This window comes from Portunus trituberculatus, chromosome 31 (assembly GCF_017591435.1).
Source record: "Portunus trituberculatus isolate SZX2019 chromosome 31, ASM1759143v1, whole genome shotgun sequence".
NCBI classification, from domain to species: Eukaryota; Metazoa; Arthropoda; class Malacostraca; order Decapoda; family Portunidae; genus Portunus; species Portunus trituberculatus.
The window spans coordinates 2,735,211-2,758,121 of record NC_059285.1 but is presented as its reverse complement, the minus strand read 5'-3'; the positions used below and the strand labels follow the sequence as shown (position 1 = coordinate 2,758,121).

Below are 22,911 nucleotides of genomic sequence, written 5' to 3'. Positions count from 1 at the left end.
CAGCGCATAATGAACCCTTGCCACGCACGACACGCACGCACTGTAGAGTTGTTGGTTTTTGTTTTGTTTGTTTGTCCATTATCAGGAAAAAACGGTGAGATTAGTTCTCATGAAAAAATATGAATAAATAAAAACATATTCCTACACGAAGTTTGGATGTCGGGCAGGAACGAAGACTTGCCACACGATGCCGCGGTTAGCTGGAGTGGCACTAGAGGAATGAGTCGTCGTGTTAGCTCAGTAGATAAGCCTTATTATAGTTGCGCTGTTCATTCACCTTTTTTAATGGTGTATGGGGAGGTTGATGAGGTCCTTGATGTCATTATCATAAGGATCATAATCACGAGCTAGGGTAAAAAAGGTACGAGATTGAATTACAATAATATTTTTTTTCTACGTTTGACCTTGTCCCGTATAACCACTGTTAAGCAGTCACCTTTCCTGCAGAGAGCGAGTTGTTCCGAGTGAATTTATTGATCGTTTTGAATGCGTCAAAACAGTCATGAATTTGTTTGTGAAGAAATTGTTCACGTTCTTATGAGAGTTTGAACTGACGAGATGACACACGACCACATGACAGCCATTGTGTGGCCCGACAAGCTCTCTAGGGCACTTTCATGGATCAATTAATGAAAGACTAAAATAATGGTCTTCTTGTAACGTTTTTTTTTTTTTTCTTTTTTTTTCGTCTTCATGACTAATGGTTGTCTTGCTGCTGCTGCCTGGCCAGGATTAAGATTGGCCTGTATTCAAGGCAGAAATTTGGTCAACACTAAGTCCTTGAGATAATTTGCTTATTACCGTCTGTCCATGTGATCCGCTGCGTTGGTATACGTTACTGCCTCTGTCTGGCTTCGTCAAGGTTACGGTATCACTTCAAAGCGTCTTTTTCTTCCCTAAGACTTCTTGGAGGGAAGGTGGAGGGAGGTTTAGCGGGATAGTGGCACGCATGATCAGAGGCATATAAATGTACAAACTGCTTCTTGATATTTATTTAGTGTGAAATTCTGTTTCTGCACTGCACAAGCAGCTTTGGCAACACAACGACTTAAATCTGTGTCAGACACTGTTATTCAGACAGAGCCACAAGTGTTGGGTGACTCCATTATTGTGGCTTGGCACCTTGGGAATGGTAATGGTGCAGCTACACAACAATTTACTTTCACTTTGTCTTAATTTTTCACAATCTACTTACAAAATTTCACCTCTCCACCTATTGCTTTCTTGTGGTGTTCTCATGTATTAAAGTTGTACATTGTATAGTACTATTTGATGTTATCACATGTTCTGAACTTCATTTGGGATACCTTTCCACATGTAATATTGAATCTTTTTCTTTCTTTTCTAGGATAAGAATTTTCTCAGATAGTATTTACTAATGACATTGCAATGGTGTTAGCATTATGCCTATTGTTACACTGTTGCTACAAAGAAAGTTGTGGTCTTTTACAATAGGAGCAGCCAAAGAGGAGTCATGAGATAGGTTAAGATTAATACTATGTCAGAGGACCTGTTAGTTTAATGCCTTCATTCATATACATTCTCCTTCACCTTATCAGGTTTCTTTCTACAATGCATCCCTCCCTTTCAGGAACATGAGAGTTACTTCCATTCCATTCATTATTTTATCTCATTCATCTAATCTGTCTTATATCCACCACGTAGTTCCTAACATTCCCTGTACTCAAGTCCCTTTCTTTGTCCCGACCAGATCTTTATCAAATTAACATGGCGTATGCCTACTGGAAGTCTGGCAAGCATGATGACGTTGCAGTATTTGACCTGTTTTTCCGCAAGAATCCCTTCCAAGGAGAGTTCACCATCTTTGCTGGTCTGCAGGAGTGCCTGACCTTCCTGCAGAACTTCCGCTACTCTGAGTCTGGTGAGAGGGACAAGAAGAGTGCTGAGGAGTGGGTGGGAGTGTAGAGTCAGGGAGATGATGGGTGCTGCAATACTTGTGAGAGTATGGTGTGTTGAAAAATCATAAGCTATTGTAATTCTATAGCCCTTTAGAATTTGAATTGATCATATTTCATTAATTTTTGGAGAGTAGTTGGTTGGATTTCAAAATGTATTACAGTAGAATCAGCTGCATTAATTTGTGAAGATGTTGAGTGTGCATTTTCAAGATACGTATAAATGATCTAAGAAAAGTTCTGTCTCTATATCCATCTTTATACAACTTACCATAACATTGTAAATGTCTACCATCTAACATTCACTTAACAACTACACTCAAATTAGAAGATAGAGCATTGCCTCATCCCCCACACAGTCCTGTTATGTCTTCATATCTTCCTGTGGCAGATATTGAATACCTTCGAGAGAACATGCCGCCCACAGTGGAGCCTGAATACTTTGAGTTCTTGGCAAACCTGACTACTGATGAGGTGACAGTGTATGCTGTAGATGAAGGCAAGGTGGTATTCCCCAGGTGAGTGTGGATGCTGTCCTTCACCCACTTAGATTTTTTGCTCATAACTCATACATATATTTATTCATAATTCTAGCTTGACTTTTATATCCTATCTTGTTCTGTTTATTCTGTTTGTGTTGAGGAAGAAGATTGTGTCTGTTGATGGCACAGTCGCAGTAATGATGAAGTTGATAATAGCTGAGGTCTTCTTTGCAGGGTGCCATTGCTGGTGCTGGAAGGACCCCTCATTGTTATCCAGCTGCTTGAGACCACCCTGCTTACTTTAGTCAATTATGCTAGGTGTGTGTCTGTGTTTATCTAGTCATCACTGCATTTATCTGGTCGTAGTCTGTAGGATTTAAGTTAAACTTATGTGTTGTCTTCATATCTAAATTCATCCAGCTTCAGGTCAGCATTGGTGAACTTTCCTTCATCCTTATTCCTCATATTTTTCACCTGCAGCATCAGAAATCAGTTGACTTTTCCTTAAGCTTTCATACCATCTTGTTCACACAGCTTAACATTCATACTACAGTACCACTTTATCTCCATTTCTGCATCAAGATGCTCCACAACTATGTACATGCATTTCACTTTACTGTAAATACATCTTTAACAGTACCTTTTCTCGTACACTGTATCTTAAGCCATTAGCATCAAAGCACAGAACTCTCGTGACATCACTCATCTTTGGTATTTGTTACCATTAGCTCTTTTCTCCTCTGACTGAGAAATAAGATGCCAATGACATCACATTGTGATCATTATGGTTTTCATAGATTTTTCCTTCTTTCCCTGTTTCCCTCTCCTCAACCAGCCTGGTGGCGACCAATGCTGCCCGCTATCGCATGGCTGCAGGACGCAAAATGAAGTTGCTCGAATTTGGGCTGAGGAGAGCACAGGGGCCTGATGGGGGTCTGTCTGCCTCCAAATATGCTTATCTGGGTGAGTCATTGCTGTGCTAATCATCTGCTATCACTTCTGCCCTTACTTCTTGTCTGGTATCTCTTATAGCTTCCAGGGCCTCTGATCCTTTAGCTTCCTAGCTGTTTATATCCAAACTAGAAAAAAAGGTATATCAGAATACCTGTTTTAGGAGATACTACTTCAATCACTTTAGTTAACTCCAGATACATCTGTTTTACCCTCTTACTTCCCAATGACTGTACATATGTATATTTGGAATGTCAGACCATGAGATCAGGAAATAGCTTGTATTGCAGTATTTGATAATGGCTAACCAGGTATTAAGAGAGTGATATCTCCACTACACCAGTTCACAAGCCAGAAGCATTTTGAAAGGAAGCTTAAGATTGTTGCACTTTATTTAGTGTAAGGAGAGAAATTCCAGAGTGCTTGAAGAAGTATCTGAAAGAATACTTAGCAAGTGCATCCATGATCTTGGTTACAGGAACCAACATTTTGGCAAGAAGTGAAGCATCTTGGTGATATAGCTACTAGTTTGCGCAGTCCACAATTGAAGGATGCAGATTTTGAATTCACACAAGGAAGAGACAGTTTGGACCTTGCAACCCCAACAGGAGCAGAAGGCTAGCTGTTCTGCTGTCCTGTGTGTGTGTGTGCATGCATGTCATCCTGTGTATGGCATACAACTGTCAAAAAAGAAACATAGATAAATTAATTAATTTATAAAACCAAGCATATTGTGAATTTTGAATGCAGTGTGAACTCTTTGTTATTGACAACTTTTCTCTATAACAAGACTGACAGGAGTCAGCATCTTTTGTATACTAATATTCCTAAGAAAAATGTGATGCTTTTGTTATAGACCTTCACTTCTCCATATCTGGCTCTCCCTTCTTCCTTCTCCCATGGTTTGACTCATCTGCTTCATTGCATATGTATACCCTCTGTTTAAGTCTCATATCTCCCAATCCTTGTTCCTCTTATCTGCTGTGGTGACTGACTTTTGAATTCTTGGGAACCACATTACCAGTACATTAACTGAGGTTGTTTCATTTGAGTTATGTGATTGTTAGAATGTTAGATTGTTTTCTTATTCTTTGTATGCCCTTTTGCTCTTGGAGCACTTAAGTCTTAACTGAGGGGATGTGTTGTGTCAGGCTCCTGATATGGATGTTCTCATTTGGCGGTGGCAGGAGGGTTTGACGGGACAAGCAACGTGCTGGCAGGCAAGCTGTACAACATTCCTGTGAAGGGAACACACGCCCACTCCTACATCTCATCTTTCTCCTCACTTGATGACCTGCACATAGACGTGAGTTATAATCACTTTACTTTACTTTCCTGTCTTAGCACACTCTCCTTGTTTATAACTGTCATGGCTTTTGCTCTCTTTCCTTCTTCCTGCTCCTGTTTTTTTTAATTATACCTTTTAATTAACCCCTTCAGTACTGAGACACATTTTTACCTTGAGTTTTGGGTATGATTAGACAATTTTATTTGCATTAGGAAGTCTGTGGATGTCAGAAGATTAAGGGCCAGAGTGTTTATTATTTCAATCCCCCCACGCTGCATGGTACTGAGGGGTTAATTATATCTGTCTTCTCCAATGACCATGACAAACTGATTGGACATGATTACATATCTAGAATGACTTCTTACTTTCTTCCCACTTGCTGGTTGTCATTTCTTTACATTAAATTTTGTCAACTCGTTCTTCCTGCATCTTTCACCTCCCTCATTCCTGTTCCATTATTCTTTGCTTTTTTTCTTTTGTGCTGCTTGTTCACAACTGTCTCTCTACTTTTTCTCTTTCCTTCTTTTCTCAGACACTAAAGCACAAGGAGACAGGTGAGGAATTGAGTCTAAAAGAAGCATCCCTGAGGTGGAGGTCTCGACTGGCAGACACCCTGAACATCATCCAGTCTGAGGCCTCAGATGGGGAGCTGGCAGCCTTCATCTCCTTTGCCATTGCCTTCCCCTGTGGATTCATTGCTCTTGTGGACACTTATGATGTGCTGAAGTGAGTTGGGGATGTTACTTGGTGCTTTAGTTGTTTATGTATTATGTATTTGGTTTAAGATTCTGTATGTGTGGGGGGGGATTGTTGGCCTGCTGTATGTTGTAGTTGGATTGCTAGAGGATTATTTAGGTTTTGGGGTTTCTTTAGTTTGATTTTATTTGATTTTTTTACTGTTTATGTGTATGTTTGTGCTGTATTTGTGTGTGTGTCTGTGTGTGTGTGTGTGTGTGTGTGTGTGTGTGTGTGTGTGTGTGTGTATTTACCTAATTGTATTTACCTAATTGTAACATACGGGAAAAGAGCTATGCTCGTGTTGTCCCGTCTCCATATCTATTAATGTCCAGCTTTTTCTTAAAATCATGAATATTCCTTGCGTTGACCACTTCCACGTCTAAACTATTCCATGCTTCCACCCTTCTATGAGGAAGCTATATTTTTCACATCTCTCCTATAAGTGGCCATTTTAGTTTTTCCCATGCCCTCTCGACATTCTTCCATTCCACATACACAGATCTTCCCTATCCATTTTTCCATGCCAATCATCACTCTGTATATTGCTATCAGGTCTCCCCTTTCTCTTCTGTTTTCCAGGGTTGGAAGTTGCATTCTTTTCAGTCTGTCTTCATAAGTCAAATCTCTTAAGTCAGGCACCATTTTCGTTGCAGCCCTCTGTACTTTCTCTAGTTTCCTTATGTGTTTCTTTAAGTTCGAGCCCACTGTATTGTTGCATATTCAAGCCTCGGTCTTATCATTGCAGTAATTATTTTCTTCATCATTTCTTCATCTAGATATACGAACGCCACTCTTATGTTCCTCAATAAGTTCAATACTTCTCCAATTATTTTGTTTATATGTCTCTCTGGCGATAGGTCATTGGTAATTGTCACCCCAAGGTCTTTTCTTCATGACTGGTTTTATGTCTTCATTTCCTATCTTGTACATACTCCTGATTCTTCTTTCACTCTTGCCAAACTCTATTTTCTTGCATTTTGTCGTGTTGAACTCCATTTGCCATGTACAGCTCCATTTCCATATTCTGTCCAAGTCTTCCTGGAGTAGTTCGCAATCTTTGTCACATCTCACTTTTCTTAACAATTTTGCATCGTCTGCAAATAGGCTCACATAACTGGACACCCCATCCACCATGTCATTTATGTAGACTGCGAACATTACTGGTGCCAACACTGATCCCTGTGGAACTCCACTCTCCACCAATCCCCATTCTGATGGTCTGTCCTTAATTATTGTTCTCATTTCTCTTCCTACCAAAAGTCTTCCATCCATTTTAGTAAACTGCCATGCACTCCTCCTACCATTTCAAGTTTCCAGATCAGTCTCTGGTGTGGTACCTTATCAAAGGCCTTTTTTAAATCCAGATATATTCCATCAGCCCAACCATCTCTTTCCTGTATTACATCTATCACCCTCGAATAGTAACATATCAGGTTTGTCGTGCATGAACGCCCTTTCCTAAAACCAAATTGACACTCACAAAGTATGTCATTTTCTCCAAGAAGTCTGTCCATCTAGTCTTCACCACCCTCTCACACATCTTAGCTACCACACTTGTAAGTGACACTGGTCTATAGTTCAATGGGTCTCTCTTGTTACCTGATTTATAGATTGGGACAATGTTAGCTCTTTTCCAGTCTTGGGGCACTACACCTTCCCTTAATGAGGCATCAATTACTTCACAAACTTTTTCTGCCAATTGCTCCTGCATTCTCTTAAAATCCATCCTGATACCCCATCAGGTCCCACAGCTTTTCTCACTTCTAAACTCCCCATCATGTTCTTGATCTCCTCCACCGTTACTTGAAACTCCTTCATAATCCCTTTCTGTTCCATTACCAGTGGTTTGTCAAAAGCAGTCTCCTTTGTGAATACCTTCCGAAAGCATCCATTCATAGCCTCTGCCATTTCCTGGGATCTTCACTGTATACTCCATTTACTTCTAAACTTTCAATACTTTCTCTATTTTTGATGTTGTTGTTCACATGTCTGTAAAAAAGCCTTGGTTGGTCTTTACATTTATCAATTATATCCTTTTCTTGTTTCTTTCTTTCTTCTCTTCTAATCAACACATATTCATTTCTTGCTCTTTTGTAACTTTCCACTGCTTAATCCGTCTTTTCCTTCTCCACCTCTTCCATGCATCCTCTTTTCTTGTTCTAGCCTTTTCACATCTATCGTTAAACCAGTCCTGCTTTCCAACTTCTCTATGTTGTCTTATTGGTACAAATTTTTCTCACCTTCTTTGTATATTTTTATAAATTCCTTCCACTTTTCATTTGCTCCTTAGCACTCTTGAATTTCATCAATTTGTCTCTTGAAAGAATTTCTTTAGGTTTCCAAAATCTGTCTTGGCATAATTCCATCTTCCCACTTTATATTCTTCATTTCTTCTAGATTTCTCTTCGTCTATCACCTTGAACTCCAAAACTGCATGATCACTCTTTGCTAAAGGGCACTCCACCCTCATCTCCTCAATGACCATTGGCTCTGTACTAAAGACCAAGTCCAGTCTTGACGATGCTCCCTCTCCTCCAAACCTAGTATCTTCTTTGACCCACTGAGTTAACACATTTTCCATTGCCAGTGTCAATAGTGTATTTCCCCATGTTGTCTCTGATCCTTCCATTGACCAGTCCTCCCAACACACCTCTTTACAATTAAAATCTCCCATCATTATAGTTCGTTCACAGCCACCCAACATTTCTTCCAGACATGTTCCTGTATCACTTATCATTTCTTCATATTCCTGTACTGACCATGCATTTGTCTTAGGTGGTACGTACACCACTATGTAGTGCCTCTTTTTCCTTCATTAGTTTCTGCTCTGATCTTTAGCACTTCTGCCTTTCCCATACCTTTTTCACTTGATCCACCTTTATATCTTTTTAACCAGCAACATCACTCCTCCTCCCATCTTACCTACTCTATTTCTTTTCCAAACGTTATATTTCCCTTCTCCAACCTTCATCAGGTCTTCTCCCTCTCTCAGTTTTGTTTCAGTAAGACCCACAATATCTGGGTTCTTGTCCCTCAAGTAATCGTTGAGTTCTAAAATCCCCGATATCACTCCATTTATGTTGGAATACATTACATTTCGCTCATATGTAAGTTTCTTTAGTCCTTTCTTGCTGTACTTTTCTGGGTTATGAACCACTGTGTGTGTGTGTGTGTGTGTGTACATTTTTATAAATATTTGAATGATAATTTGGAAAAATGATTGTTTCTCTCTCTCTCTCTCTCTCTCTCTGACAGGAGTGGCATTCTCAACTTCTGTGCGGTGGCTCTGGGGCTACACGACCTGGGCTACAGAGCCCTCGGGGTACGGATTGACTCAGGGGATCTGGCTTACCTCAGCTGCATTGCCAGGGCATCCTTCACCACCGTGGCTGAGGAGTGAGTTCAGCCAGTATATAACGCTGTTCAGGATAGTTTTTAAATTGATAGCTGTATTTCTGAGTTCAATCCTTCGATTTATAAGGGAAGGAAGCAAGGTGATAATGATGTATAATTTGAAGCTATGTGAGATGATACCATTTATGATATCACAGAGTTCTAAGCCTTATATGAGACTAATTTGCTTGTCCTTAACTTTCTTTGTTTTGCTTCAGGTATGAGCTGGATTGGTTCTCAAGTCTACAGATTATTGCGAGCAATGACATCAATGAAGACACCATCATTAGCCTCAACGAACAGGGACACAAGATTGACTGCTTTGGCATTGGCACACACCTGGGTGAGTGTAGAGACTGCTGGTGCTTGAATGATTTGGTGGTTTGTTGATGTAGGGGATGAATAGGTGAATAGATTCTCTCTCTCTCTCTCTCTCTCTCTCTCATTCTTTATCATCATATACTACCTGAAAAAACAATATAGGCGAGTTTTATCACAGATGAGACAGCACAAGTTATGTTGCTTCTCATTGTGAAAGTTGGAAGTACATGATCATAAAAGCACTTACCCACCAAGGAGGTGACCGGCAGTGTTTTTAGTCAAGAAACATTCAATAGAGTTCAATAGAGCATGAAAGGAAGTGAACACCTTGAGATGACTATTTGATATATTGCAGTTTTTAGTCATTGAGAATGGAATAGACTGACAAAATAAATGATTGATTGTGTAGTATTAATTTGTTGTATAAAACTGAATACTATTTTCATGTATCATATTAGTACATACATATGTAGTATTTCTTTATTATTTAGTCTTTTTACTTTAACTTTTGTTCACTTCTTTCTCTCTGCATTGTGTTTCAGTGACATGTCAGCGGCAGCCAGCTCTCGGGTGTGTGTTTAAATTGGTGGAGATCAACGGGGAAGCCAAGATCAAACTCTCGCAGGACATGGAGAAGATCACCTGCCCTGGGAAGAAGAGTGTCTATCGCCTCTATGGGGAAGATGGTGAGGCAACCTTTCCTTTTTGCTATATCTGTCAGTTTCTATCACTAGTTTTTTGGTCTTGCCAGGTAGTCATAGCTCTTAGTTATGTCTGTATGTGTAAAGGTTTGTTTCACAGCTTCCTGCACCACAAAATGTTAGGCAACAAGTATTGTACTTCTCATTAGACTAGTGAGGAAATGGTAGTCATGCTGTATCCTATGAAAGAGAGGATTGTTCATGGGTTTCTTCTATTCAAGGTGGAAAATTTTTTCACGTTTTCCAATGAGAGAGAGAGAGAGAGAGAGAGAGAGAGAGAGAGAGAGAGAGAGAGAGAGAGAGAGAGAGAGAGAATTATTTCTTTCTTTCTTCATATCACTTGGGTGAAAAGGCATATTTGTAAGAAAAGAGATTTGTATAAGACAAAGATTGTGCTTCAGATCAGTGATGATGTCAGGTGTTTGTTTCTTTGTGTGTTGCAGGACATGCTCTCATTGACTTGATGCATCGAACCTCAGAAGAAGCTCCCCAGTCTGGGAAGAGAGTCCTGTGCCGTCATCCATTCCAGGAGGGCAAGAGAGCTTATGTGAGCCCAGCCAAAGTGGAACCCCTCCACAAGGTGAATCTCCTTTAGTCCTTTCTCCTCATTAATTTCTTGCATCCAGTCTGATGTTACATGCAAAAGAAAGTGATGGTATGCACATTTATGCATGCTGTTTTATATTGGAGAGCAAGGTATCTTTACACTAGAATAATAGCTTGAATATCTAGACTAAATTTAGAAGAGTTGTAGTGTATCTGAAAAGAATATCTTTCATAAGTTGACTGATGATTAATATTTCTTAAGCCACAGACCTGTTGGCTTCTTGCAACTTCCTTAATTTTCTTATGTTCATGTGTTCTCTTCAGCTGTATTGGGAGAAAGGTGAGCTGCAGCAGCCTCTTCCTGACTTGGTGGAGATAAGGGAGCAGGTCACACTTTCATTGGAGACTCTGAGACAAGACCACCGCAGGAACCTCAACCCCACACCATACAAGGTCACATTTGCATTCTGTTTTGTACTTAATTTTGCATGCACTCTTCCTCACCTCTCTGTCATCCTTCTCCCTTCCCAGCACCATGCATCCCCCACATGCATCCCCTTCACCAGGCTCTTGTCACCAGTATCTTGTTCATCATTGTCTCTCTGTACACCATATAGCATTTGCCCTCTCTCTCTCTCTCTCTCTCTCTCTCTCTCTCTCTCTCTCTCTCTCTCTCTCTCTCTCTCTCTCTCTCTCTCTCTCTCTCTCTCTCTCTCTCTCTCTCTCTCTCATTTTTATCTTTTTTGTCAGATTTCTTTTTAATTAGTTCTCACAGTTCAGTTATTTCAGTGTTCTGTTCTTTTGAATTTTCTCTTCTTTGATATGAGCCATTGTTACATATAAGTATTTATAATTATTTACAGACTGAAAGGTTGTGAATTCCCATAATGCAAAATATTTTAAGATGGTGTGTGGACATTCCCCTTTGAATTTATTGATTTTTTTTTCTCTCAAAACAAATTATTGAAGTCATGAAAAATTAATACTGAATATTTATAGAATTGTAGGACAAAAAGGTGCTTAAGTCTTCCTGCAAGTAATGAATGACATCACTTGCCTTCTAGAAACAGGATAGGTTATCAGGTTTGTTCATGATTTGAATTTCTGTTCATCATTGTTATCATCGTCATCACTATCATCATTATCAATATTATCATTGTCACTACCATCATCCCCACCATCACTATCATCATCATTATCATCATCATTATCATTATCTAAGGAATGAGGATAAATATGCACTTCCTTACATTGTTTGTTGATCAGCAGATTGGTCATTCAGTTGTTGGTGAAACAATTTCCTCTATTGTTAGTATTGTATAATATTTAATTCAGTAAAGTTATTCTCACTAGTTTCAGTCCAACACAGTCTGGTTGCACAAGAGGGAGGGAGAGGCAGATTATGTTTTTCTTAGTTAGAAGTAAGAATGTGTTTTGGGTGTTTTTATATTTGGAGGAGAATGTATTCAGAGCTTTTTTCTCAACATGTCAGACATTACTTAGTTTGTATCTCAGTATGTATCACCAGTCCGCAAAACATTTAAGATGGTGGGTGAGAGGCTGCGGGTGATACACCAAACACTGGGGCAGTGTGAACTACGAGTAGACAAGTAAAGCAAAGCAATAATCTCCTTTCCACTATTGAGTATACATATGGATATGTGTATAGTAAGCTCTTGACTTAAGGAATTGATTTGTTTGAAGGCCTGATCTTTATATCTTAAAGCTTACCATATCCGATGGTTGCTTCAGAGAGACACTCAAGTGAACTAAGGTTGTTATACAAGATGAGGCATTCACTAAGGCTCACTTCACACTAGCAGTAGTTTGGCATGGGTGGGTGTCTAGCATGTCTTTAAGACGGAACATAATAGAAATTACTGTGGAGTATATGAACATTCTTATCTTGATCTGTAGGATGCTGAAGGCAAATGTATGGTACTCTTAGTGTCTGTGTAGGGCAAAGAAACTTTCAGGGAGTGGCAACTCTGAGCAGTGTACAAAATTTTTGTCAGTTTGTCGTTGCTTGTTTGAGATGAAGAGTGACTGCTGCCACTGTGGGAAAAATTTGTGGCCCATAAATCAATGCCACACAGGAATTAAGCTGCATGGCCCTGTGTGAAGAGTCTCATTAAACCTCATTGATTTCTAAACTGCATTGGTAAAAACCACTCTTGTGAAGCAAGCCTAATACAACACAGGTGAACTGTTCATATTATTCACCAGCTGAAAATTAAAATATGGTATAAAAACAACATACATTTTTGGATGAATTTCTAAATTCAAATGAATTTGAAAAATTATCTATATATTTGATTATCACAATGTTAAGTGATTATTGTGCAGCGCTGCCTAACCTTGCTGTCACCCTGTTTGCTCCTGCCATCCATTGCTCTCTTCAGCTCATATAGAGGCTCCCTAATGCCAAATGATACCATCAGACTCTTGCCAGCTGCCAAAAAATTTCAAATGGTTGTCAGTTATATTTATATAGTCATCCCTGGATACTTGTGGGAACAGTTTTAAATGGCTGCAGGATAGCCCGTGGATAATAACAAGTTAATAAGTTAAAGATTTGGGTATCAGCTTGCCACCCTGCTCAACTTTCACTTTCATATAACCATGCTAATATCTAATGTGCTTGCAATGAAGACTCAATTTGATAATGCTGTTAGTACCTGTGCTCCACACAGAGCCAAACATATACATACTGCAGGTGAGCATATCTACACTACCACCATCACCACCACCATCATTATTACTGTTCTCTCTCACAGCACTGGTAGTCTTTCTAAAGCTGCTCACTCCTCTTGTATTTCAGCAGTTATTAATCCTAGATAATTCCTTACATTTGTTAAGACCAAGTGGTGCAACAGTAATTACATCATTAGATGTTACAGACACTCAGTTCTTTTGATTACACTACAAAATCTAAATATGCACTCATCGTTAGAATTTTTTTTTTTTTCCATAAAAAGTTAATAGGTATAATCAAGTCTCTTAACCAGACAAATGACGTTTTATGTCCCTGAGTGAGTGGCTTTTCTGGCGATAGCACAATAAAACATCATTGGAAAGCCATCCACTGTACTATTTGTAATGTATCTGGAGCTGATTGACATTTGATTCACTTTGATCATAATTTATGTATTACTCAATGAAATTATAATTTGTAGCTGTTGTTTAGTACAGAACACAGGCAACATCCATAGCTTTTGAAGATACTGATAAGATAATATACAGTATATCACTATTAACAGACATAGAGCTGCTGCTGCCACCACAATAACTGTTAATTCACACTGTAAAAGAGCAACAAAGCATATTCTAAATGAGCAGGGCCTTTGTTTCTTCATTTAAAAAGTACATTTTCCATATTTCATTTCCAATATTGGTGTTATTGGCAGTGAGGGTGACTTAAGGGCTGGAGGGGAAGCTGGAGTGAGTTGTGTGAGGATGCCAGCCAGTCTTCATCATTATTTTGTTGCTTTTTGGTGTATGAATATAAAATGGTTTGGAGAAATGGATATAAGCACACACATAAGGTTTTCTTACACCTGTTACTTGCCAACACATAAACTGATGCAGCTAATCTATTATCACTGTTTAAATTCTTCTCATTTGCTTTCAGTTCTTGTAATATACTAATTCATTATTGTCATCATATTCTAGTATTGCTGTTTCCCATCAGTCACCTTCCTTTTCTCCTTATAAATCTTGTAAAATTGTTTTCACAACTTCAAGTATGTATGAGTTTTTCTCTTTGGTTCTTCTATATTGTTATTTTCTCATATGTAGGGACATGCATGTTAAAAAAAAAATAAGATATTTTCATTAATCCAAAGGAAATATGTCATATTATCAAAAGAGCATGAATGATTATCTAAATACATTTGTAACTGTATATATGAGTCCAGAACAGACCTTCCTGTGATTCAAGTGGTTAGGACTGACACCATGGCACACTGGCCGAAGGAGTCATGACATGGGCTGACAGTGCAAAGGGAGAAAAAGCCTAAATTGTTTCTAGTTAGCTGAGGATTCAAACCTGGATCCCAGCTGACTGCTCTATAATTGCATACTTACAATAAGCAGTTGTGTTTTATGGTGTTTTCAACATTTGCAGATTGAAAGGTGTAAGTGTACTGTTGCCAATAATTGTTGCAAAAGATAAAGTGTAGGAGTATTAAAACCTTATTGCAATACTATCTTATCACCTGCAAGCTGTTACAGCTTTCTGTAAGAGGCTTGAAAAAAATGCAACTTAAATTTTTAAAAGGAACTCTGTTGAAAAAAATTCTGAAAATATATTGTTCTTATCAAGTGAAGTAACATCTTAGGTGACCACTGTTAGGTTAAGGAATGTATGGTGAATTAATGTAATGCAGCATCATGATTGATTTCAGCCATGAAAAAGATAGTTGTTTAAATGTGTAGTTTATCTGATCCATCTTTTTAGAAAAAAATAAAAATAAATAAATAAATAAAAGTAACAAGCTCATGGAAATGTATTGGCTGGTTTGTTGCTTGTTGTGTCTGGTATCTATTAAGTCTGAATTGATGAATTGGAAAGGAAGAGATGGGCCTCACACCATGTTTCCCACACACAGACAGTCCAGCAGGCAAAGCCATCAAAGAGATATTTTAAGAAAGTGTTGGTAAGGAGGAGACAGTCTATCTAGCCCATCTTTAGCTGTAGCTCAGCCTAGCATGCCCACACACACGCTCTAGTCAGGTGCTAGCTGCTTCTGGGGCTTGTGGGGTGTGGCAGCAAGATGTGTGGGACAGTCTGACTGTCTGCCTCACCTGGGTCACCTTAGAGGAGCACTGGGGACCACACTTAGAAGTCTCCTGAGATTTTTTCATAATTTGATAATGTTGATTAGATTCATTCATTACCTGAAAGTGGACATATTAGAGAGAAAGGAGTGCTGTCAAACCAGAGTAAAGACTGAGAAGCATTCAAGATATTTTTGGTCTCAGGGTGATCCAATTAATATGAATTTGAATATTTGTTAATTTGCTCTGTGAACATCAAGGTTTTCTGCCACTTTTGTCTTGGTAGTTATGAGATCTAGGGTAGAATTTACAGCTAATTGACCATTTTTGGTAAAACCAGTTGTTGTGACTTGTAATTTCAGGTGTGTTTTCATTTAGTTAATTACAATATTTGATTTTTTTTAAAGTTTATTTTTAATATCATGTAATCCTTCATTATTTTTCTTGTTCCTTTACTAATGAACCATACAACAATGGAAATGAATACTCCACAGCACATGCACTAATATATGCACATACATAGTTGCACGTGAGTCTAAGACAGTGAAAAGTTACTGTCCCAAACTGACCTGGGATAGTGGTGAAGGACAGTCTCCACTGTACTACTACATGATCCTGATTTGCCGTGAGACTTTCCCATAGGTAGTACACATACTTTACAAAAACTTTCACATGCTTTTAAAGGAAAATTTGATTGCAATTAGTATATGAATATCACTAATGCATATCTGACCATTGATTTTCATTGCCATTGATGCTTTAACACGGAAGTGACACAATATACTTGATGAATGCACTATACTTTCTTAATTGCAGTGATCATGATCAAAACTCTAAAATCTACATTAATTTCTAAATACAGATTTAAAAACTAAGTGAACCTTGAAGAATAAGGCACATCTTAAGTCTTACATCTTTGTAAGAGACTATGATGTGTAGTGTTATATTCAAGTTTAGAAGTGATTATGTGTTTAATGAAGATAAATTGAGTAATTGTAGCAGTATTAGGGAATATATGGGTATAATGAAGGCAGCCATGCTACAGAAATACTGTGTTGTGTAGAACCTTTAATCTGCTGCCAGGTATAACTACATGAGCACTGTAGGTTAGACTATGTTGAGGAGTTTGTGTCATGACTCTTAGATCAATATGTGTAGAGTTAAATTTTGTACAAGATAATGTAAATTTAAGAGAGAGAGAGAGAGAGAGAGAGAGAGAGAGAGAGAGAGAGAGAGAGAGAGAGAGAGAGAGAGAGAGAGAGAGAGAGAGAGAGAATTTCTATTGTGACCACTTGAGGGAAAGACTTGTCAGACTCAGCAGGAGCAAAGAATCACAGAAGGATAGAGATATGTAGATAGAGGTTGTTTTTTAAATATCCTTCCTGAACTGGTCAGAATCATAGAAAGTTTATGTAGCCATCATATCTATCTAAAGATTTACATCCACACATTTAACTATGCATGCATATTTACAATATGAATATAATGTAAAGAAGATATAATCAGTATGTACATATTTGTAAATGTATTTAGTTTTTAAAAGTCTTATACCAGATTATTCTGAGTATTTGAGTTTAAAATTATTTTACTTCTATCAATATTTATATGATAATAAAAATATAATTATGTGTCTGTGTGCATGTTCAGTGCCTTTCCCCTTCCCTCCAGGCTGACCACTCACTAGCCTCTCTCTGGTGCAGGTTGGGGTCACAGACAACCTCTACACTTTCCTGCATGACCTGTGGCTCCAGAATGCACCTATTGGAGAACTCTTCTGAGCTTAAAGGGCCCCACAGTCACCCCAAGGTTACCTGCTCCCACAGCAAGGACATCACCACATACCAACTATCACCATCTATGAGAGGACACTTGAAGTCAAAGATTATTATAGAGGACTGTACAGCAGTTCTCAGAGCAATATTGTTTCTGTCAACTTTGAAATTCACTATACAAATGTATGTGTGAGTATTTAAGACTGCCTATAAATATAACTATGCTCTTCAATTAAGTTAGTTGCATTATGTGAACAATAAGTTGCAGGCCTCATTGTGATGCTAGAGCAAAGAGCCTAAGTAAGCATGGTGTACACTTGCAGGGTGACAGTGGCATGAGCAGCAAGTATGGTCTTACTCTCATGAATGTGATTTACAATATGCAAGAGGTTCGTTAAGCTATTTTTATTGAAGAAAAAAGACCAAAACATTTACGAGGACAATAATGGAGAAAAAATATCATGTCTAACCTACTCTCTGAACAAACTCTGCAGTATACTACAACTTGAATATGACGCACGCATGCGCACACACACACACACACACACACACACACACACACACACACACACACACACACACACACACACACACACACACAGGTATATGAACTGTTTCTGTAGAATGTAATATACATTGTTATATGAACTTTACATGAATGTTGAGTACATATCTTGTTTTTAACCCAAACAGCATCAACAAGTGCAGGTGTTGTGTATGTGTTCTTATTGCTCGCAAAAGTGGGTGCTGATGATTTATAATGAAGTATTACTGCATGTACAGCAGTAATATGGGGACGTGTGTCTAGCCACTGAAGGAACTTGCCAAGTGTAGCTGACTTGGTGAGGGTTGCTAGTGGGTGGACCTCTTTAGTAGTTCATACCAAGAGTATTGCTGTACTGATATACACTCCAGTGTCTCCAAACTTGATACTTTTTTTGCAAAGAGAAATGAATTTCCTATGACATAAAGCAATGAAGAAACACTAATAAAGTACTTACTGGCTCATGGAAGGTGGTATAAGAACCACTAGTCACTAGCCAAGCCACTCTTTCCCTCCACTAAGTTAAGAGCAAGCAATAATTGTCATAATTTTATCTAAGTAAGAGTGGTGAACAATGATTGATGCACAATATACAGTTTTTAGTATTGAAAGTTGACCTTTTCAGTAATATCATGTTTAAATTGCACAAAATAGTGCCCTTTATTACAATACTACTTTATTTTTATATATCTATCATTATATATATATATATATATATATATATATATATATATATATATATATATATATATATATATATATATAATTTTACTTTATCTATATTCTATATAATCACACTATATATACTTCTGTTATGAAGACATGAGTGAAGGAGCAAGGAGAAAATGTGATAGGTACACACATACTGATAAACTCCGTTTAGTTTGCAGCTTGACTCACCACTTCTGCAATTGTGCAGTTATGATTTTGTTTGCAGATTTGCATTTTACAAATTACACATAAATGTATGGTTCTGCATTTCTACTCAGACTTACTTTGATTTAGTAAAAACACTCTAAACATATTGTGGTAAAATGTATCTTAGAATGTACCTTTTACTATGAATATAATTTTGTATTTTTCATTCAGTACTATAGACAGTCTTCATAATTGTCAAATTTTGTGTATCATTAGTCAGATTAAAGAAAGGTGAAATTATAGTGGATGCATTACCACAAATAATTTTCAGTCTCTTAATTATATAAAAAAAAGAGATCTTTAACTTTATGATTTCTTCTTGTGATATTTGGAATAAGAATGAAGCTGATGCCATGGTACTGAAGGGAATAGAAATGTTTGTATGGTTGCATTTGCATTTGTGTTACTGTGAATTTTGAGAACTTAGATGTATGGTTGTAGAAGATAATGTTTGAGTTTACAAATTTTATTTTACATTTACAAAAGTGTTTTCTGACTCTGAAATTCATTAGGATCCTCCACACCAGCTGCACTCCAGGAAGGAATGAGGCAGGAATGGTGTGTGGTGAGGCTTATCTGCTGCCTCAGATAGTTGCCATTATCTTATTTTGTGAATGGAAACTTTATGGCATTACACATATCACTCACTCATACTATAGCTGAGCAACATGGGGTTGGCAGTTACATAGAGGTCACAAGGAGGCGAGAGAACTTTTTTGGGAGGACAGGGGAGGGGAAGAGGGATGTAGAATGCCATACACCACTGATGCTGTGTAGGTTAAGCTGAGAGTGAATGTGGATGTGAGCTAAATTTGAGTACACTATGGATAAAAAGGAGTGCACTAAGATGATTGTAATAGCATGCAAAATATGAGTTAAGTTCATGTCCTATTCCTTGTTTTAATATGCAGAGGGTGAACTACACTCTTGTGGCCCCTTCTTTGTATCTAACATATATTTCCCTTGCCTCTACCTTCTTTCCTAATGCATTTCATATATATATATATATATATATATATATATATATATATATATATATATATATATATATATATATATATATATATATATATATATATATATATATATATATATATTCTCTTGGAGACAAATGAGGTTGAACTATAGCACATTCTCTTTTATTAATTTTCTTGTGTACGGATTCTCCAGTTACATCCCGTACCTATTTACTGCTAGGTGAACAGGGGCTACACATTTAAGAGGCTCACCCATTTGCCTCACCACTCCTAGGACTCAAACCCGGGCCCTCTCGGTTGTGAGCCAAGAGTGTTAACCATTACACTACGCAGTGTATTTACTTAGTTGTATTTACCTAGTTGTAGTTTTACAGGGCCTGGGCTTTATGCTCGTGTGGCCCCGTCTCCATATCTACACTTATCCAATCTTACTTTAAAAGTGTGCACACTCGTTGCAGACACTACTTCTTCATCTAAACTTTTCCACGTCTCAATACATCTCTGCGGGAAACTATATTTTTTAATATCTCTCAGACATCTTCCTTTTCTCAGCTTTTTACTATGCGATCTTGTGCTTCGGATGTCATATTCTTCTCTTAGGATCAGTTTCTCATTATCCACTTGGTCCATTCCGTTGATCAATTTATAAACTTGTGTGTGTGTGTGTGTGTGTGTGTGTGTGTGTGTGTGTGTGTGTGTGTGTGTGTGTGATCAGATCACAAATGTATATTCAAATCTTGATAAATGTGACCAATTCTTTAAAAGTATTTCTTCACTAATAGACTTACTAATTCAAGGAAGAAATATTCATATTGGATAAGATGCCATAAAATACCAAGACATGAGTGTACTAGGAACATATTCCCTGGAAATTTTTCCAATGTGAATTATTGCTGAGTGAAATTGATTGTCTCGAAACAGACCTTGAAAATCTTGACTTTCTTGTACTTACTTCTAAGATTAAAGATCAGTTGGCGCTGATCAGTAAGAAATTGGTTAGAATTATAATTGAGTGGAGATTTAAAAACAAAACATTTTCCCTTAAAAGGGCAAGAAGTTTAAAGTGGTTTGCTTGTTATATGGAGGGCCAGACTATTAGCAGGTTATACAATGAGCCCAGCCTCCATGTCTTGGTGCATCCTGAGGTCACAACTAACCCCTCCATCATCCTGACTATGAGGAGGCATAGCTCAGCCTTTGTTAAGTTTAAGCTCTTAAGAGCCATAAAAGAGGGGGTGGCTATGACACTACACCAACTGATGGTGCAAGTGGTGAACACCAGGCTGCACCTGATCTTTAACTGAAAATAGGTGCGAATGTCTCCAGTATTATAGTAGAATTGTTTCAATTTTTGTGTATGGTCTTTTAAAAATGTCTCCAGCTCCAATGTCCAAGACAATTTGCACATCAAGCACAACAGATTGTTGCTGGTCCCAAACATGATATCAGGTTTCCACATCCCTGTGGAGATCCATATGTTAGGCTCCAGTAAGACATTATAGCTCTTGTTTGTCAGTTGCATAGATAGATATATCTATTGGTCTTTTCTGGAGTCAATTTTGTGCAAACTTGAAGTAGATGGCAAAGAGACTTGGTACTACCACATCCCAAGTTGCAAGAGACAGGGACATAGCCTCGTGCCCACCTTGCCAAGGTGCGTCTTAAGGGCATTTATATGTGGAGCCTTTCATGAGGAGTGTACTGTCAGCTACCTTCTCATGAGTGGGTAGAGATTGGTCATGCCTAGAGAGATCCCGACTGTCAGGCAATACATAAAACAAGGTCTTGTCACGCTTGGTTACAGCCCTGTGCAGCTCCATTGATATTGCATTGTGGTTCAGCATGGCCCATGGTCGGACCCACCGCAAGGCCAAGATATTTTGTATGTCTCGCTGTTCCTCATTGCTCTCATCCTCGCTCCTCTGCCTTCTAAGACAGTATAAGCATTGATTACCTCTTCCACTTCCTGTTTCCAATGATATTAAATGTAGGACATTTATCATGGCCCAGTTTCAATCTTACTTTCCTGGCCTGAGTGACCAGTGTATCAAGAGAGGAGTGAAGACCTTGGGGATAGGATGCTTGCCGTAAGTCTTACATCATCTGCACAAGCAATGTCATTGAGGTGGGCTGCCAACCAGACAAACCCCAATGTTGGCTGACACTGAAGAGAGTGCTCATTCAAGAGTGATGTTAAACAAATAGGGTGACAGTTGGTGATTGTGGTAACAAAATGCAATGAATATGAACTGTCATGTGAGTGAACAGAATGATATAGAGAAATTATCAGATGATGCAAGTTGTAATAAGTATATTAAGTGTTGCCATGTCTCCTTTTTTATATTTGTTATCTACTATAAAACAATTTTCATTTTAAATTGTCCTCTTTTTAAGATTCAGTCTTTTCAATCCAATGTGTGAGATGTAAGGTTTGGTTCAGTGTGAAAAGTCTTTCCATGATGGAAATGAATAATAAAAATTTTGTTCTTGAACTTCAATCTGCCCAGGAGATATAGATATGATTGATATATGGCATGCAAATAAGCATTCACACACACACACACACACACACACACACACACATATATATATATATATATATATATATATATATATATATATATATATATATATATATATATATATATATATATATATATATATACACACACACACACACACACACAAATATATTAGTTAAAAATCAATGGATCTATTTGATGAAGCCATTATATTGGCAGACTTGTCTCCTGATTAGTCTCATGTTAAGCAGTCTTCTTGGACATATTTTGCTGAGTGAGATGTTTTGGATATGGCTGTCCGGTGAGGCAGAGGCCAGCACATTGGACTCACTTTACAGAGAATGTATGTTTAAATCCTAGGATGAATCTAGACAGCATGAGCTTGCCTTCTTTCATGTAGGATTTCTTATTTACGGAGCAGAGAAGAGATATTGTATTAGGAAGTAAGCCTAGTTGTAACCATGCATCTTGGCAGGAGTGGAGGACTGGCACACTTTCCACTTGTATTTATAAATAAGCCTATTGGAGTCTTGCCTTCTTAAGTGTGTGTGTGTGTCATTCACTTACAGTCCTCTGCTGGTCACCAAGCCAGGTGTTCCCCAATGGAAAGACCTCAGAACTCGTACAGATCAATCATTAGGTACAATGAGAATACTCACAAACTGCACACCAACACAGCAAGGCCACAACTCCTCAAGTTATTTCCTGTATTCACTTGCTGCTAGGTGAACAGGGGCTACATATTACGAGGCTCATCCATTTGCCTTGCCATGGCTGGGACTTGAACCTTGGCTTTCTCAGTTGTGAGCTGAGTGTGCTAACTACTACTCTATATGGTGTGTGTGTGTGTGTGCATGCGCTCACGTGCATGTGTGCATGCGTGTGTGTGTGCTGGTAATGAGACCGAAAATGGTTCTTACTGTAGCTTGAGTGTTAATTAGGCAAAGGTATGAAAAAAGTTATTATAATAATAGGAAGAAACATTTACATTTACAATAATGAATCACCTGCACAACTAATCATGCACCTATGTACACAAATTGAATTTGTAACTTAAACATTA

The 22,911-nt window shown here is 38.1% G+C and overlaps 1 protein-coding gene across 3 annotated transcripts in view; it reads left to right on the top strand.

The window, feature by feature from the left end:
- LOC123511394 (nicotinate phosphoribosyltransferase-like) overlaps positions 1–19,240 on the top strand; it is a 30,920-nt gene extending 11,680 nt beyond the window's left edge. For all 3 annotated transcript variants that reach the window (XM_045267235.1, XM_045267234.1, XM_045267233.1), the window contains exons 3-14: positions 1,712–1,882; positions 2,308–2,434; positions 2,633–2,716; positions 3,234–3,361; positions 4,537–4,655; positions 5,170–5,363; positions 8,631–8,771; positions 8,987–9,111; positions 9,632–9,775; positions 10,234–10,370; positions 10,661–10,789; positions 16,816–19,240. In XM_045267235.1, the coding sequence (XP_045123170.1) occupies positions 1,712–1,882; positions 2,308–2,434; positions 2,633–2,716; positions 3,234–3,361; positions 4,537–4,655; positions 5,170–5,363; positions 8,631–8,771; positions 8,987–9,111; positions 9,632–9,775; positions 10,234–10,370; positions 10,661–10,789; positions 16,816–16,893 (1,577 nt within the window). In that variant the 3' untranslated portion in view covers positions 16,894–19,240. The remainder of the gene's footprint in view (positions 1–1,711; positions 1,883–2,307; positions 2,435–2,632; positions 2,717–3,233; positions 3,362–4,536; positions 4,656–5,169; positions 5,364–8,630; positions 8,772–8,986; positions 9,112–9,631; positions 9,776–10,233; positions 10,371–10,660; positions 10,790–16,815) is intronic.
- The last annotated feature ends 3,671 nt before the right edge of the window (positions 19,241–22,911 follow it).